The sequence below is a fragment of the Neopsephotus bourkii genome, unplaced genomic scaffold (assembly GCF_033783945.1).
Source record: "Neopsephotus bourkii isolate Nb327-2 ecotype Australia unplaced genomic scaffold, CSIRO-AGI_Nbou_v1 NB_54, whole genome shotgun sequence".
NCBI classification, from domain to species: Eukaryota; Metazoa; Chordata; class Aves; order Psittaciformes; family Psittacidae; genus Neopsephotus; species Neopsephotus bourkii.
This window is the reverse complement of record NW_026900571.1, coordinates 1260873-1277169: the sequence shown is the minus strand read 5'-3', so window position 1 is coordinate 1277169 and position 16297 is coordinate 1260873. Positions and strand designations below refer to the sequence as shown.

Genomic DNA, 16297 nt, shown 5'->3' with positions numbered 1-16297 from the left:
TCAATGGCTTATTCAGAAGTTGCAAAAACCCCAAGATTTAGGGATATTTCAGCTAAATTACTGTCTTTACCAGCAATTAATAGCTCAAATATCTAGGCATAGATAATAAGGATTTAGGTCCTAAAAGTCACCTAAAGCAACATTTGAGTATGTAACTTCCTGCAGTCCATATTTGCCTACATTCTCATGTTAAAATCTTCAAAGTCTGTCTGAAGTTTTGCTTATGGCCATGCTGGAACACAGCAACTTAGCAGCTATTCATGGCAGGCTTCCTGAATTCCATGACCTTGGTTTGAACAGTCTGTATTAGGTCCCCTTGGGAGGGCTGAGTGCAGGTAACAGAAGAATAACACAGATCTGTTATGAATACAGATCTCTCAAACACAGCTGCCATAGCTGCTTTTGAAAGCGTAGCCGAAAAGGAGAACAAAAAAGGCATAAAATTGCTCTTTCTAACAGTGCAGTGGTTACAGTGCTCCCACAGGAAACGGGGCTGTTGAGTTCAACTCCCTCTTCAGCCTAAAGCAATTAAAAATTAGATCTACAACTCAGCACAGTACCACAACCACCTGAACATAAACTCCTGAATCAGTGCACACTATCCCTTGAGGTCATGATATTCTGTAAAAAAATACAGTTCTGCTGGGCCTGGTAATAGTGAGCAGGAGCATCGCTACACAGCCCACTGATGAGGGCACTCGGGAGCTGACTCTTAGTTTCTTCACAACAAACAAACATAAGATCCAGCTCCTTTTTCTAAAGGAAGGATTCCAAATCAAGATACACTTCTTGAAAACCCCAGGCAAAAGTGCCCAGCTCTACCCAGTGCAATACAAGGTAAATGCTGACCCATGACTCCACCTAGAGTGCTTAATCTAGAAAAAAACAACTTATCAATAAACAACAAAATTATATTCTCAAAGAACTGATAAAACACACAGAAACAGTATTCATTATCAATGGTTTTGACTCTTCTTGTGAGGAGGCGATATTGGATGTTTTGGAGGCACGCGAGATTTATTCATCCCAAGCACAAGCGTCTAACTGAGAGCAGAGTTACCACCACTGTTGTACAGATGCCTCAGAGTTAACCTAGGAGAAACATTACACGTGTGCCAATGCAAACACCAAGCTTCTCAAGTTCCAGTTTCTGTAAGAATTTATTTCTTAAGCCTATTGGCACTGTAGATACTACTTTTTATTCATACTAAAGGAGAATTACAAACACTTTCCTTCGTGTCAACTCCTGAAAGCAACAATAACACTAAACTTTTGCACTGACAACTTACCAGCACAGATTTTAAAAGGGACTGTTGTATCCAAATTCGCTTCCAGTGACTGCTCAAGAAAAGAATGTTGGATTGGGAAAGACATGCTTCTCTAAACACCACGAACTGCTAGTTTCGTATAATAACAAAGTAAATATTTATAGGCAACTAAACGGCACATTTTATTTTTCCCTTCTACAGGAAAGGACCTCATGCAATGCACTAAACCTTTTTAAAATCACCACCACCTACTCAGCAAACATAAGTTTTGCCAGTTTTGCCAGTTTTCCATCAGTAGAACACCTACATGACCTTTTTTTCCATCAGTTTATGGGGTGAATATGAAATAAAACTAGAGGTAGTGCTAGTGGTTCCTATATCATTAATGACAATTTAATAAAACCTCCTATAGATAAAAATAAATGCATTATATATACTTATATATTTCCTGATGCTGATATTGCTCTTGCCACCAAATATTGTAATACACTAAGAATAAATGCTCCAGTTTTAAATGCTCTAGTATGCCAGTGATATCTGCATAAACTTCATACATGCTCTGTCCTCTCAATTATAATAAATAATGAAATTGAGGCATAAATAATAGAATCTTCAGGAAAAAAAATGGACCTGTAGAAGGAGATAGGGGTGCTACATGCTTATTCATTGGCTCACTTCAACAGGTTAGTGGCCAAGATAAGAAACAACTTCGTTCAACTCTCTCCGTAGTCAAGAGTTCCTCAGAATCATTCTCCAAGTCTGTAAGACTGAGGTGCCTTGTAGATACACGCTTATCTCCCTTTCCAAGAGAAGGGCAAGAATACAGAAGCAGAATCCTTGAGGGCAGACTGAAGGAAACCAAGCTTAACTGCTGGAGATTTTGGCATAAACCAGACTTAGTACAGCACTGGACCAAATCATATTCTCAGTACTTGAAGAATACTGGTGTAAGTTCCCTTCCTACAACTGTTGTTAGAAAAGTCAATTCAAAAAGGACTTTTTCTAATTAAGTAATGTGTGCACCATACTTAGAAAATCTCAGTGTTCGGTTTTTAAGTCATTTACAGTCACATTTTGTATTGAACAAGAATATAGTCAGAGTGCAGGATGCTAAAAAACATCTGCTAATTTCTCCTAACAGCTGAAATATTCTGTCCCTAATAAAATGCCTAAACTCACTGCTTACCTGAGCGCCGTTCTTTCAGCAACGACTGCAATAAAGGACATACACCATGAAGTAACTCTGAGCTAATTTCAGGGAAGATTTTATAAAAATCCTAGCCTTATCCGGGACTGCTGGATTCAACTGCTCATAGCTGTTTATCTGAAACCACAGAGGCAGAAAAAAGATGGGGTGGGGTGTGTGTGTGTGTGTGTGGAATACAGTCCCATCTGACTACAGAAAGACTAAGAATTCATTAGACCAAAATTCATAGCTTATCTTGTGCAAGATGGGGGGAGAATGTGATCTCATGGGTGTAATATTAATAACATGTCTGTCATATTAAAGCACAGAAATGACAGATTAAGTTAAGATTTATAGGTGAAAAGCCTATGGTAGCATACAATTTTCCTTTTAGACACAAAAAGTATCTAAGTTTCTAGTCTACAAAACAGCCTGAACCACGTACAAGCACTTGACAGAAGTATCTCCTGCTGTTGTCAGCACAAGGCTAACAGATTTTCTCCCAGTAAAGAAATACCTTAGGGCTAGCAGCCTGCTGTCAGTATCTTTTATGCATGATGGGTTTCTACAAAGAAAAGTAGAAGACAACTAATGGATCAGAAGCATCAAAACATCTTGAACAAGCCATACACCAAAGTACTATGTAGTGAGTATGTTGGAAAGTGGAAAGAAAAGAAACTACTACCATGAAATGGCAGGAAGAATGGCATTAGAGGGCAGTAAACAGGTGGCTTTGTAGAAGTTCTCACACTGCCATTAAAGAATCTGCCACCAAGCCAAGCAATAGCTTGTGTATAGAAAGTATGTTAAATTATGAAAACTATCTGCAGTTTCCATATCCTTTGATGTTGTTCCTCCTCTCATGCTGAAGCAGTGCTCTGTTGTCAGCTCCTGTGATTTTATCTGCTTTCATAATGTTGGTCTTAAAGGTATAGATATTGCATTCACAATGACCATGCTAGGCATTACAGCTTTCTTTTCCCAGTAAGGGAAGATGGTTCCCAGTTACCCAATATTAAAATGCCTGAGAGTAACAGAAGCTACAGATGCTCTACATTTTTTATCAGCTCTGTCCTGTTCAGATGAAAATTTGGAAGTCAGCAATACGCTTCTATTTGACTACTTTATCATCCAAAAAATATAACACCATGCTTTCACAATCACTATAACAAGTAGAAAGTGTAAGATGAATCCTCCAAAGGTACAGGCAAAATCACAGCCTGAAAACGGGAACAGGCAAAAAGTCACTGACAACAAGGTTTTGCACAGTCTTTCATTTTCAGTTACAGGAATCAGCGAGTCAAACTGAAATGGAACAACTGATGACTGAATGTTAAAGCAGCATAAGAAATTGGATACTAAACAACTTTTGTCTGTAAACACAAGTAATATTCAAATTCCAGTGTACATGAATTGAAGAACAAAAGTGCTGCAGTTATTCTGAAAGAAAATATTGCAATTTAGGGATTAAAAAAAACCTCAAGCAAACAAACAAAACCCAAACCACAACCCTTTCATACAGTAACGCAGCAAACATGAGAAGCATCACATGAATTGTTAGCTGCACAATGAAATGCACTAGTTTTTCTGATAGTTCAAGTTCACTCTAATCCTGTAACTTCCCCCAGGAAATGACATTTCCTCAGACAAATTACAAATTGTTGACACAATTCATTCAAAGTTCATTTTGTTGACCAGACCTCATTTCCCATTCATGACATAAAATACTCCAATTTAGCCCTATTTTAACCGCTGAAAGATAAATATACTGAGCCATCATACCAATCTGAAATACACAGTGGTCCAGTAAGGGAGATGTCATATAAAGGTGGGCATGCCTCTCCAAAAGAAATACTTGGTGCTAGATGCCATTTCAGCCAGATTCTTTTGGCTGAAGCAGAAACCTGAAACACATTTCTAACCTAACAATTTCACTTAAAGTAAGCAAGCTGTAACTGTGTTGGTGATGTTTCTTCTGTGTACAGAAGACACGATGTGTGATGTAAGGTGATTTTGTTGTCTTTCAGACTACCATAGAAACCCACTGGCCACTTTCTGTTCAGGTGACCTTTCAAGCATTAATCCAGCATGAGATGCAGTGTGGTAAAAATCCAAACCAGGTCTCACCAGAAGTCACCAATTCAGACTAATGAATGTAGATGTGGTATTCTTCAATTATTTCATACAAATTTAGGGATCTTAACTCCTGACAATTAATTTCAGCAGTTTTGTGAGCCACTGTGGAACTGAGAAATTGTGGAGATACGCTTGAGAAGCTCAGAAGGGACAAGGTGAGAGTCAGGTACGTCTCACTCAGATATGTGACAATGCAGTTCTGATGCTGCTCCAGCTTCAGTCTGAGACAGAGGCAGCGCTAAGTTTGCTGAAACAAAATCCAGACACAACCATGGTGTTCCAGTTACCTGTGTGTTTGAGACGCTGCACTGCTGCCTGCCAAGCTGGATCTCCATCGCAGTATGCCTACAGTGCTGTCCAAACAGCATGACTGCAGACCTCTCAGACATAACCCACTCTTGCTTTCCGCTTTTTAGCTGAGCTATGACAAACTATCCAAGCCACTGACACACGGAGTTACAAGATGAATGTCATGTTGCCACTGGTGTTATCATTAAGAAATAGTTCAGTTGGTGGTAAACTTACTGCAATTCTGAGCTCTCCTTTATTATTAGCAGCTGGTAGCAAGGATGCATGATGCTGCCTTTCCTCATAAGCTGCCATGGTTTAAGCACAGCTGGTAACTCAGCACCACGCAGCCACTCTCTCACTCTCCCCTTCCCCCCGGCTGCCAGCAGAATGGGGAGGAGAATCGAAAGAATGTTACTCCCACGAGTTGAGATAAGAGCAGTCCAGTAACTGATGTATAACACAAACCACTGCTGCTACCACCAATAATAATAATGATAAGGGAAACAACAAGGGAAGAGAATACAACCGCTCACCACTCACCAACTGATACTCAGCCCAACCCGAGCAGTGTTCTAGCCCTTCCAGATAACTGCCTTCACTTTATATACTGGCATGACATGATGTGGTATGGAATACCTCTTTGGTCAGTTTGGGTCAGGTGTCCTGTCTCTGCTTCCTTCTGGCTTTCCCTCCTCCATAGCAGAGCATGAGACTGAAAAGTCGTTGATCAGAGTAAGCATTACTGAGCAGCAACTAAAAACACTGGTGTGTTTATCAGCATTGTTCCCAGACTAAAGCCTAGAACACAGCACTGCACCAGCTATTAGGAAGGAGGAAAACAACTGTTACAGCTGAGCCCAGGACAGCATCCACCCCTTATTCCATAGCATTCACGTCATGCTCAGATCTCACATTTTTCAATATACCATTGCTTTTCATCTCATATACATATATACACATACACACACACACAAACACAAAGAGACAGCTATCATTTCTTAGTCCATTGACCACCCCTATAAAGTTCACTGAGTTCATTCAGTCCACTGTCAGGCTCCATCAGTCTTTCAGAGCAGGAGAGACAGTGTGCAGTGTTGGATCATTGCCTGCTGACAATACCACTGAATTTGCCTGGTCACTGTTGAGCTCATCTGGTTTTGTCAAAGTTCACTCTTTGTTGGAATGATGGTAGGAGGGAAGTCAGGGCTGTAGTTTTGACTTTCGGCCTGGGAACAGCACTGATAACACTGATAATTTTAGTTGGTGGTCAGTAATGCTTACTCCGACCAAGGATTTTTCAGTCTCATGCTCTTCCAGGGAGGAGGGGAAGCCAGAAGGAAGCAGAGACAGGACACCTGACCCAAACTAGCCAAAGAGGTATTCCATACCACAGCACGTCATGCCCAGTATATAGACTGGGGGCAGTTACCCGGAAGGGCTGGATCACTGCTCAGGTTGGGCTGGGTATCAGTTGGCGGATGGTGAGTGGTTGTATCTCTTCCCTTGTTATTTCCCTTATCATTATTATGATTGGTGGTAGCAGCAGTGGTTTGTGTTATACCTCAGTTACTGGACTGTTCTTGCCTCAATCCGTGGGAGTTACATTCGTTCGATTCTCCTCCCAATCCCTCTGGGAGCGAGGTGGGGGGAGGAAAGGGGAGGAGTGAGAGAGCGGGCTGTGTGGGTCTGAGTTACTGACTGCACTTAAAACAGAGCAGATGGGCATCTAGCTTATGGGCTATAGGAGTGTTATATAGCAGCAACAGCATCTAATTGAGTTCACTGGCTGTTTTCACCCAAAATTAACTCCACTTGAGGTACACATTCGCCTTACCCATCTTCCCGCATTACTCACCAAATACACCAAGGTCCCCAAGTGAACATAATCCCACAAGTGGGTTTGCCTTTACTTGAAGCAGGAATAACCCAGACTGTCTTCCCCATCAGATTCTTTATGTGCACCACAAGAACTTTCTCCTCCTCTACAGTATGTAAAAGTTCTGATTGGGGTGGGCCAGCCCAGCTGGCAGATCCTCTGGTGTTGACCAACCAGGTATTTTGCAGAATGAGTGTCTCCGAACGTTTGAAATCTTTGTGGTTAATTAATTTTCTTTAAGTTTCTAGGGCTTGTAAGAACTACTAATAAAAGTTTCAACAGTGCCATGCTGCTTTTTTGAAAACACCCAGAGACCACTCTAATGCCATCCTGACTACACAGATGTTCACTGCATTGAGGCTTACTAAGCAAGTAGAGCAGCAATGGCAAGTCTCTGTCCATACACTGATGAGATCCACAACTCAATAGGCAGTGGAGTAACACAATACTTGCTTCAGGTTCCTGCTTTGCTGGGAATTCAATAAGCAGATGCCTGCACAAGACCTATTAGCACCAGAAAGCAAAATTGAAAACCCCAAAAAGACATAGTTTAGGGAAAAATAAAAAAATCTTATGGGCATAATTTGTAACAATACAAAGATTTTGAAAAAAAAAAAAAAAAACCCACCAAAACGTTTTGAGGGCATGGAGGCAGACAGTCAGAGGAAAACCTCCTTGTAGAAACAGCCTCAACCCTGGAAAACTAGAATGGAGAAAAATAAATCCTGTCTGCCCTGTGGCTCCCATTCAGTGTGGTAATTATCGCCTCTGTAGAAACCCCATTAGAAGGCACATCCTGCACAGGGCAACCAAACCTCATAATTTGGCAAACTTATTTTTTTTCTCTATTCATGCCAGATCAGCAGATTTAGCCTTCTGAATTTGAAGGTGACCAGTACATCATATGTGCCATGCACATTACTGATTATACGATTACTTAACCTATTTAAAACCAGAGACTTTCAGTGACATGAACTGAATGACAACTGGAACTCAACCTAAACATTGGCAAGAATCTTCTCGGAACCATTTGTCTCCTTATGTTTCATGCATTTCTTCTTTTCTTTTTTTTTTTAATGTATAGATTATTCTTACACTACCCATGTCTTCCTAGAAGAAAGTAAAACTTTGAATTTGAATGTGTACTGTTAACTTTACTAACATTTTTATGAATTGTGAACAAAATGATACTAACCCTTGGACCCAAGATAAGAGTAGCAGCAATATTTATCAAAAGAAAGGACATGATTTAGAGTCAAAGCAAAGCTTCATCTGTTCAGCATAGCTGGATATTTATTTGTCTTCTTCCCAAAGATGAAAATCGACTTACACAATGTCTCACAGATCTATAACCTACTACCTATAAAATGTAGAGCTGACTCATTCATTTTTCAGTAGGGTATCTCTTTGTTCAGAAATATGTCATCTTTGAACATTTGATTCAGTGGGAGAAAATAAAGAAAGAGAAGGCTATTTTTTGAAACTACCAGGATATTTTGACAGAAATAACTGAAGAGGTGACTGGAGATTAAACCTATTCATTATTTTCAAAGTTACGAAAGAAGCCAATACAGAAAACTCAATATTAAATGAGTTAACATGGCACTGACACTGGTGTACATATTTGACTATGATGAAAGGTTTATGGATCACATAAGGATTTGTAGGATAAAAACTTGCAACTAAGTCACTGAAACAATAAGAATTTGGCAAATTATTTTGTAAAAGAAGAAAAATCCAACTGTATTTATAGCTAGGATTACTTGATACAGTTGTCCTCCCTAGAAAAGATGCCAGTTTTCCTCCCATTCACGTTTCCTTTGGAAATATCCAAAAGTCACATAATTATCCTATCTATCATGAGGAAAAAGAAAATGGAAACCATCTGGGTTCTTAGCCCTTCCAGGGCACTAATAACACTATTGCATGTACTCTGACTTCACAGGGAGAACTGTTAATAACTTCTAAGCAGATTGAATAATTTCAGACTTCTTATCCAGCCTTGTCCACATGCACAACAAGTTATTTAAATAGCTACTGACTCTACAGTTCCTGATCCTCTTTCAGATATACTATCCACTTGGACAATATTTATACATGCACAGAACTAGCATTTTCAAACATAAAGCTGTCTCTCAGCAATGCCTGTCCCTGAACACTGTGAAGGCAAAAATGTACAGGCTGTTTAAAGCAAGGTGGGCTCAGCCATATATGTTTCTTCCTGAAGATGCAAAAATGCAGGAGGTTAGGGAAAGCCTGATGACTATAGCACGTTCTGCTCCTATAATCTGCAGATCCCATTCATTCTGGGAAAACTCTAACATACAGAATAATCCTCCCAGCACATCTGAGACTGGAAGCAGGAGCAATGGAAGAAATCTCCATGTCATATCACTGGTCCATGGAAGTCCAGAGCAGACATAAGTGTATTACAGATATATGCTATATTATTGAATGCAAAGCTGTAGGTCTGACAGACCTGGGATGGAAAGCTCTTCAATGCTACCAGGGGGTTTATTTACAAGGGAACGCACTGACTACTTTCTGAGATCTAATGACATGAACAGTGCAAGGAGCATGTAAGTAATTTCTTACTGCTTCATTCAGAAGCAGCAAGGGTAAAAAATGCTCTCTTTTCCCGGGAAATGCTCCCTGAGTTTGAGACATTCTCAAGTAACTTTCAGAAACATGGATGTGACAGTATAGGCTATTTGGAAACTAAGAGCTCTTGAGGTGACAAGCAATGGCAATTGCTCTGGGCAATTACTATTACTGTTAAATCACTGTTAAGTTAAATCTCCCTGGTATCAAGCACAGCAGACATGGAAAATTCTAGCAAACTTGTTTTTAAAACACTAAGTTCATTGTATGGCAGAACTGAGTGTTACAGGTTTGAGGAAGAGAAGGGAAAGACAGACTTTGACAATCACTGACCAGCTGGACCCAAATCACAAGCACCATCCACTGAGCATTGATCTTGAACTCTCTCTGAACTACAACACATGTCTTGGAATAGATGCAGTCTGAGGCAGTCCCAAAGAAGAAAACTCATGTCTACCTTCACTTTCTTTCCCGTAAGGACTGGGTGCAGATGACTTCAACATTCAATACAGAAAGTGCTTATTCTGTAAGAAAAGTGAGCTCTGGACTACAGCAAAAGCAGTAGCCCACAGGAGCACATGCAATAAGCCACCTGGCAGTCTTCTTTCCCATAGATTTAGAGGACCTGTCCCCCATGGGCTATTCTACAAGAAAAAGGTTTTAAAACTGCCTCAATTTCACTGACAGCATCTGATTTTCAGCTTCTTTTCACTTTCTACTGGGCAATGCACTAAGAATTACCTTATGCTGGCAACAACACCAAAAACCAGATAAAGTGTGTGCCACTCAAAGAAGTAGATGCTGTAGGAGTTCCATCCTAATGGCAGAGATGATGAAAAGGAACTGAAGGATGGCTGGATTCATTTCATCCCTTCAGGATGTGGGGATCAGGGAAGATGGACAAGAGAGCAGGCAACCACAGAAGTCAGCTATGAGCAAGCATACTTTCCCAAGCTGATGCTATAATAAGATGGCTACCACTTCCCTGATTACATGGACATCTATACTGGGTGTAGGTGACAAATTGCTGGCAATGGGGGGACTGCAGGCATGGCCTCCATGAGAAGAGACATGGGGTTCTCCATGGCCAGTTCCAGCTGGCTCTGCAGCACAAGACACAGCTGAGCCTATCAGCAAAGCCGGCGCTGCCTCTGTAAAAAACTATTTAAGAAAGGGCAAAAAACAGCACATGGGCAGCGAAGTGGGAAAATAGTGAGAAACAGCAGTGAAAACACCAGCGTCAGAGGAGAAACAGGTGGTCCATGGTGAAGCAGATATTCCCAAAAGGACTGAAGCCCATGGAGGATCCACAGTAGAGGAAGACTGAGAAGGAAGGAGCAGCAGAGAACCACAGTCCTCCCCTGTGCAACTCATTGCCTCACTGAAGCACCACAGTGCTTCCTGCAGCAGTAACAAGATGGAAGAAGAGGAAAGCTAAAACTGGGAATAGCAGATGAGACGTGTTTCCCACAAGTGTTTTAATGCTTGCTTCTTTTGTTTTTGTTTCAGAATCTTTAAATCAGTAATCAAGTATTTATATTAACCATCAATAACCTCATTTCCTCCACAACATTAACTGGTCAGCAATCTCCCAACCTTTACCTTGACCCAGGAGCTTTCTTTCCCTGGCTCTCCTTACTTTCTCCTAGGTCCCAGAGGACACAGTGGGGTGAGTGAGCAGCTGTGCAGGTGCTTGGCCATGAGCTGAGGCTACCTCACCACCACACCAGAGCAGGCCCTGAGGGCCAGGAACCACATACTTCAGCAGAAGAAGGCATAGTAGCAGGCAAACAACACTTTCTGCTACCTATGCTGCCTTTAACCACCAGATATTCAGATTTCACAGGTAAAACAACCAAAAGTAGCAGCATATGCATAATTAAACAATTATGAGCATTGTTTTAAATTATAGCGGCTTGAAACCACAGTTGAGGAGAATCTATCTCTTCAGGGGAGCCGTCTTCCACACAAGGTAGGCACAGGATGGAATCTAATTCAGATTTCAGGGGCAGCAAGATTCTCATCTCTATTTGAAACGGCAAGCTCCGGCTTGACTGTTGTTATTGTTTTTACATTTAGGATATTAAACCATTATCCCTCTTTCGTGTTTGCTGATTAGAAAGACAGGCGGAAATTAAAATCCCTACTTGGAAGGGAACTATCTATTCCTTAGCGAAACAGCAGAAATGAATTATGCTTCCATCCAACAGTTACGAAAGGAGGAAAGGGTTCACCATTAGGGTATTAAAGAGCACGTCGATCTGGATGCGGCCGGGCGGGAGCCGTTCGAGTGAGGGGAGCGGTAGGCGCCGGGGCGGTGCAGCACCGAGAGACACCGGGCCTGGCGCTAGGACCCGCCGGAGGGGCTCCCCGGAAGCTCTATTTTTACTACGGTATTTTCTGCATTCAGACTTTCCACTGCAGGCGGCCCGGGTCAGGGGATCCGCTCTGCCGGGGGAATCTGACGGGTCAGCCCAGCAGCAGTTATTTATAGAGGGGCGGGGGGAGGAGGGAAGGGATGCGAGCGGCATCATATTCTCCTGTCGCGGGGCTGCGCACCGGCAGAGGCACCCACGGACAAGCCCCACCGCGCCCGTCCCTCAGCACAGCCGGGCAGAGGGAGAGCCCCAAGCGCCGCGCCCCGGCCGCTGGAAGGACTGGGGAGAGGGGACAGCCCGTGCCGGCCGGAGGACACGGCGGCGGCGAGCCAAGGAGGAAGCCACGAGGCAAAGCCCAGGAGCTCTTCCTTCCCTCTTCTTCCCCATTTCTCCTCATGCAGCCTCTTGGGGAGCGAGGACTCACCTCACGCACGTATTAACTACCCCAATACAGATCCCTGCAAGTGGATGGGGACTTTCATGCCCTCTCACCCTGGCTGAAGCTCATGACAGTTCCAGATGAAAATGCACACCCTCAGATGACAAAAATTGACCCTGGAGGCTTAACTAGAATTAAAAGTACAGAGGCAGTGAGGTCAAGCTGGAGCCTATCTGGCCATGTCTTCAAAGGTTGTTCTGCGTGTGAAGTCCTTTCTATGGAGGATTTAACCTTTTCTTGTCCTTCTGTGACATCTGCCACTTCATGAGGAGTTACCATCCGCCTTTCTCCCCTAGCACTGAAGAACTGTACATACGCAACCTGCCATTTATGAGGTCTATTTCTTTTTGTAGGGAAGAAACTAAGAGAACAGAAACATCAGCCTTTTAAACTGTAACCAGACTGCCCCCTCCAGTGCTGGTGCTTAGCTGCTTCACCCTGAAGGTGTTTTAAACTCAGGAGGGTCAGGCTACCACATTCTGACAGGCCTAGGCTGCTTCTGCAAGTCTAGAACTGCCCTGTTGCAAGCAGCCTGACATCTGCCCCTGCCAAACCCTTGCTGGCACTTGGAAACAGGACATTCATCTGGCCTTATCGGCTCTGGCCAAGGATACCTGACACGCTGACAGGATTCGATTCTTCCCACACAGTGTAGCAATAGCCAACATCTTTAAAAACCTTATCGCAGCAGGAGATTGTGCCGTTGTGTTTAACTGCCTCATGGCACATGCTGCTCAGCCTGGAAGCAGGTGACTTGGTATCCATGGCCTCCTGGTGCAGGTGGGGCTCTCATCTCTTAAGGAAGTGCCTGTAGTACTCCTATTGTGCCTACTGTATTGGGGTGGCATCAGTGTGGCAAAGACTGACAGAGCCCAAACAGCCACTAGGCCACAATGATGGAAGCATCATATTCTCATTCCTGTACAGGAGCTTACTTGGAGTTCAGAGTCTGTTGGTTAGAACAGTTGAGTCGCAATAAGAGCAGGAGACACTGGGTTTCCTTGCCAGGTGCAAACATCCCAACATTCCCTTGCCTTTTCCGCCTTCTCTTGGATGGTTCCCCTGTTCCACTTCTAGTAAATTAGATTTCTGTCTGGGTGCTTACTCACCTCACTCTCTGCCCACGCTCATCTGGCCATGCAAATAATGACAAGAAATTATGTCTCTGGCAATACATGGGCTTTGTGTGACGGCAGGACAGTGATGTTCCTCAAGGGAGCAGAGTGCTAAGACCTAAACATGTATATTGGCTTAGCAAAAAAAAAAAACCAACAAAACAACAAAACCAACCCCTCCAAAAAGCAGCTCCTACATTCAAGTAAGCCTTTTTAAATAATTACTGGCACTGCTAACAGTCCTGGCTTTCATTTGGATCTGCAGGCATCATCTAATACATAATTAAGAGCTAAACGATAATACAGGTACATTAAATTGCCTTGTGTGCATTGCACATTTTACAGAACACCTCCAATTATGACACATTTCAAAGCATCTTATACTCTTGATTCATTGTATACTCAAGTTATCTACCACAGGCACACGGTCAAGTGCCAGCAAAAATATCTGGAGAGGAAGCAAACACTTTCTTCGGTGTTTTATAGTCCCAACTCCAAAAGATGGAGGAAAAAACTTGTTTTGCCCTGACAGTCCCATCAGACACCAATGGGACACCATCAGATCACAAGCTGTGATGCAGGCAAGTGAGCTGTGCTGCATGGCTCACCACCCTGAAAGCCCCCTTAAGTATAACAAGTGCCGGTGTCTTCCTTTAAAACACATGCTGAGAGTCAATTCCACATGAGGCTGAAGGGCCCAGCTGGCCCACTGGCCGAAAAACCTGGCTGTCGGGCACTCTAAAACCAGCTGATGGGGAACAGAAAGGAAGTCGGGAGCATTTCCTTTCTAAAGGAGGTTTGGACATTGCTGGGGATTCTCCTGCCCCACCCCCCAAGGAGCCCCCAGCTTCCTATGGAACCTCAGTGTCCAAGACACTTGGGAAATGCCACTAGGTTTTACAGAGACACTAATCCTAGAGTGGTTCTAGAATTCCTTGTGTTATTCCTGTATTGTTGTTTGGATCACCTCAGTGATGCACCAATCCAGCACTGTGTCACAGTGTCCGAGGACTTTAGAACAGGGATCTTCAGCTAAGGCATCTGTTACAGAAACAAGACTGAAGAATTACATTTTAGTTCTGCTGATGGGTCCATCTTTTAGGAGCACAGAAAGGGTGTAAGCGGCCATATGGAAAAATCCATTCCCGCATTTTTACCGCTGAAAGCTAAGCCTTCCCAAGAGATGCCGGGAATGCATTAAAAGCTCTTGATTTCGCTTAAGAGTTTCACCATTTCAGCCAGACTGCTAACAATTTAAATAACGGTTAATTAATTAATCGTCTGCCATGAAACGCGTCCAAGGAGGCTGCATTTTAAATCTAAGTGGAACAACGGTACTGCTGGAGTGTGCTGCCGTATTTGCAAACTTGTGAAACCCGCTGCTGTGACATCCCGGACCGGTGTGACGGCTCGGGAAGCTTCGCCACCCTCTCCCCCGGAGCCACGCACTGAGCTCAGCAGCATCCCTGCGCGCCCACCGCCGCTCCGGCTCTGCTCGCAGGCGGAGGGGGACAGGCAGCCCGGGGCTGAGGGGCTCCGCGCCGGCACCGCCGCAAGGAGCACCTGCGGCCCCGCCGTGCTTCCCCTCCGACAGCGGGGACACCGGGCAGGCACCTGCTCCCCGGGCAGACGAAGTTAGGGCAGACAGGGTGTGTGCTGGGACAGTGGGAACACCCGCGCTGTCTCCTGCAAGGGTTAACCACCCGCTCTGTGACCTCCCGTGAGTGGCGGCCAGCGGTAGCACCCGCCGGACAGCCGTGGGAAGGCGTCCCTCCGCCCGCCCGCAGCGTGCATCCTAGGAGAAGATAAAGCCAAGATCTCGCTGCTGCCGGGGGCAGCCACCTCGCCGCGGACGAGATCACGGCGCTTCGGCCCCCGGTGGGGCTGCCATAGCCGTCCTGCCGGAGGTCGAGCTCAGACTTTGCTCTTGCAAATCGTGGCCGGACCTGTTGCCGGCGGGCTCGGCGCAACTACTCTCCGCTCCTTTCAGCGCCCGAGCATTAACAGGCACACCAGACCCACTGATCTTTGCTGACTTCGTGAGAAAACTGGAGCGACGGCGCTGATAAACTCTTCACGAAACACTGACAGCGACCGGTTGTTAACCGCGGCTTACCTACATCCCGTGTCTCTGAGCTCGACCGTCCGCGGCGCTCCGCCCGCACAGCCGCGCAGGTTTCCACACGGGAGCGCCCCGGGACGCCTCCACCGCGGCTCGTTGGGCGCGGACAGTAACTTGCCCGCCAGGCCGTGCCGCCCGGGATCCCGGCATCGTCCGCCCCTGCGAGCCGCGGGCCCGCGCTCGCTACAGCGGAGCTCAGGGCTCGCCGCTTCCCTCCTGCCCGATCAACCTGCCGCTCAGCCCCGCGGTGGCAGCGCAGGCTCTGCGCAGCGCGCAGGGGTTGCCAGCCCGACCGCCGGCAGCGCTCCCCGCCTCCCGTCCGCCACCCCGGCACCCAGCGGGGCTGCCCCCTGGGCACGCTGCCCCACACACACACCGCGAGGTCGCCCTCGGCAGTCGCCGGACCCACAGCCCCGCGGCGGCCCCACTCGCGGAGGGAGCACCCGCGGGCTCTCCTTACCCGGTTGGCGGCGAGGACCTGCCGGTAGCGCTCCTCCTCCGCAGGCAGGGCAGGGAACTGTTGCATGGAGAGCATGCCCCGGCTGCCGCTGAGCCCTCTCCACTGTGGCCGCCCCCCAACCCGTCTCTACCTCTGCCTTTGAGGAGCCGCGGCCGCCCGCTTCCCGCACAGGCACACTTGCGGGGCGGAGGGGCTCCGCATTTTGTGTGCTCGGCAGACTCCCCCTCCCCCCTCCTCCACCCAATAATAATAAACCTCCGCGAGAAAGCAGCCACATCCCCACCCCTTTTGCACACAAGGCTCTACCCCTTGGGGACAAGCTGAGAGACAGCCCACTTGCTAATTTCGCCCTTTTAGCCATCCCCAAGGGAGGGCGGATGAAGGGGCACAGCCTTTCACCCTCCTCCCTGATAAAGGGCGTCCAA

General features: G+C 45.5%; 1 protein-coding gene across 2 annotated transcripts in view; it reads right to left on the bottom strand.

Moving 5' to 3' along the window:
• CORIN (corin, serine peptidase) overlaps positions 1–16297 on the bottom strand; it is a 138645-nt gene extending 122348 nt beyond the window's left edge. The window contains exon 1 of one of the 2 annotated variants that reach the window (XM_061352867.1): positions 15873–16297. In XM_061352867.1, coding sequence (XP_061208851.1) covers positions 15873–15947 — 75 coding nt within the window. In that variant the 5' untranslated portion in view covers positions 15948–16297. The remainder of the gene's footprint in view (positions 1–15872) is intronic. The other variant, XM_061352856.1, reaches the window with a different exon arrangement.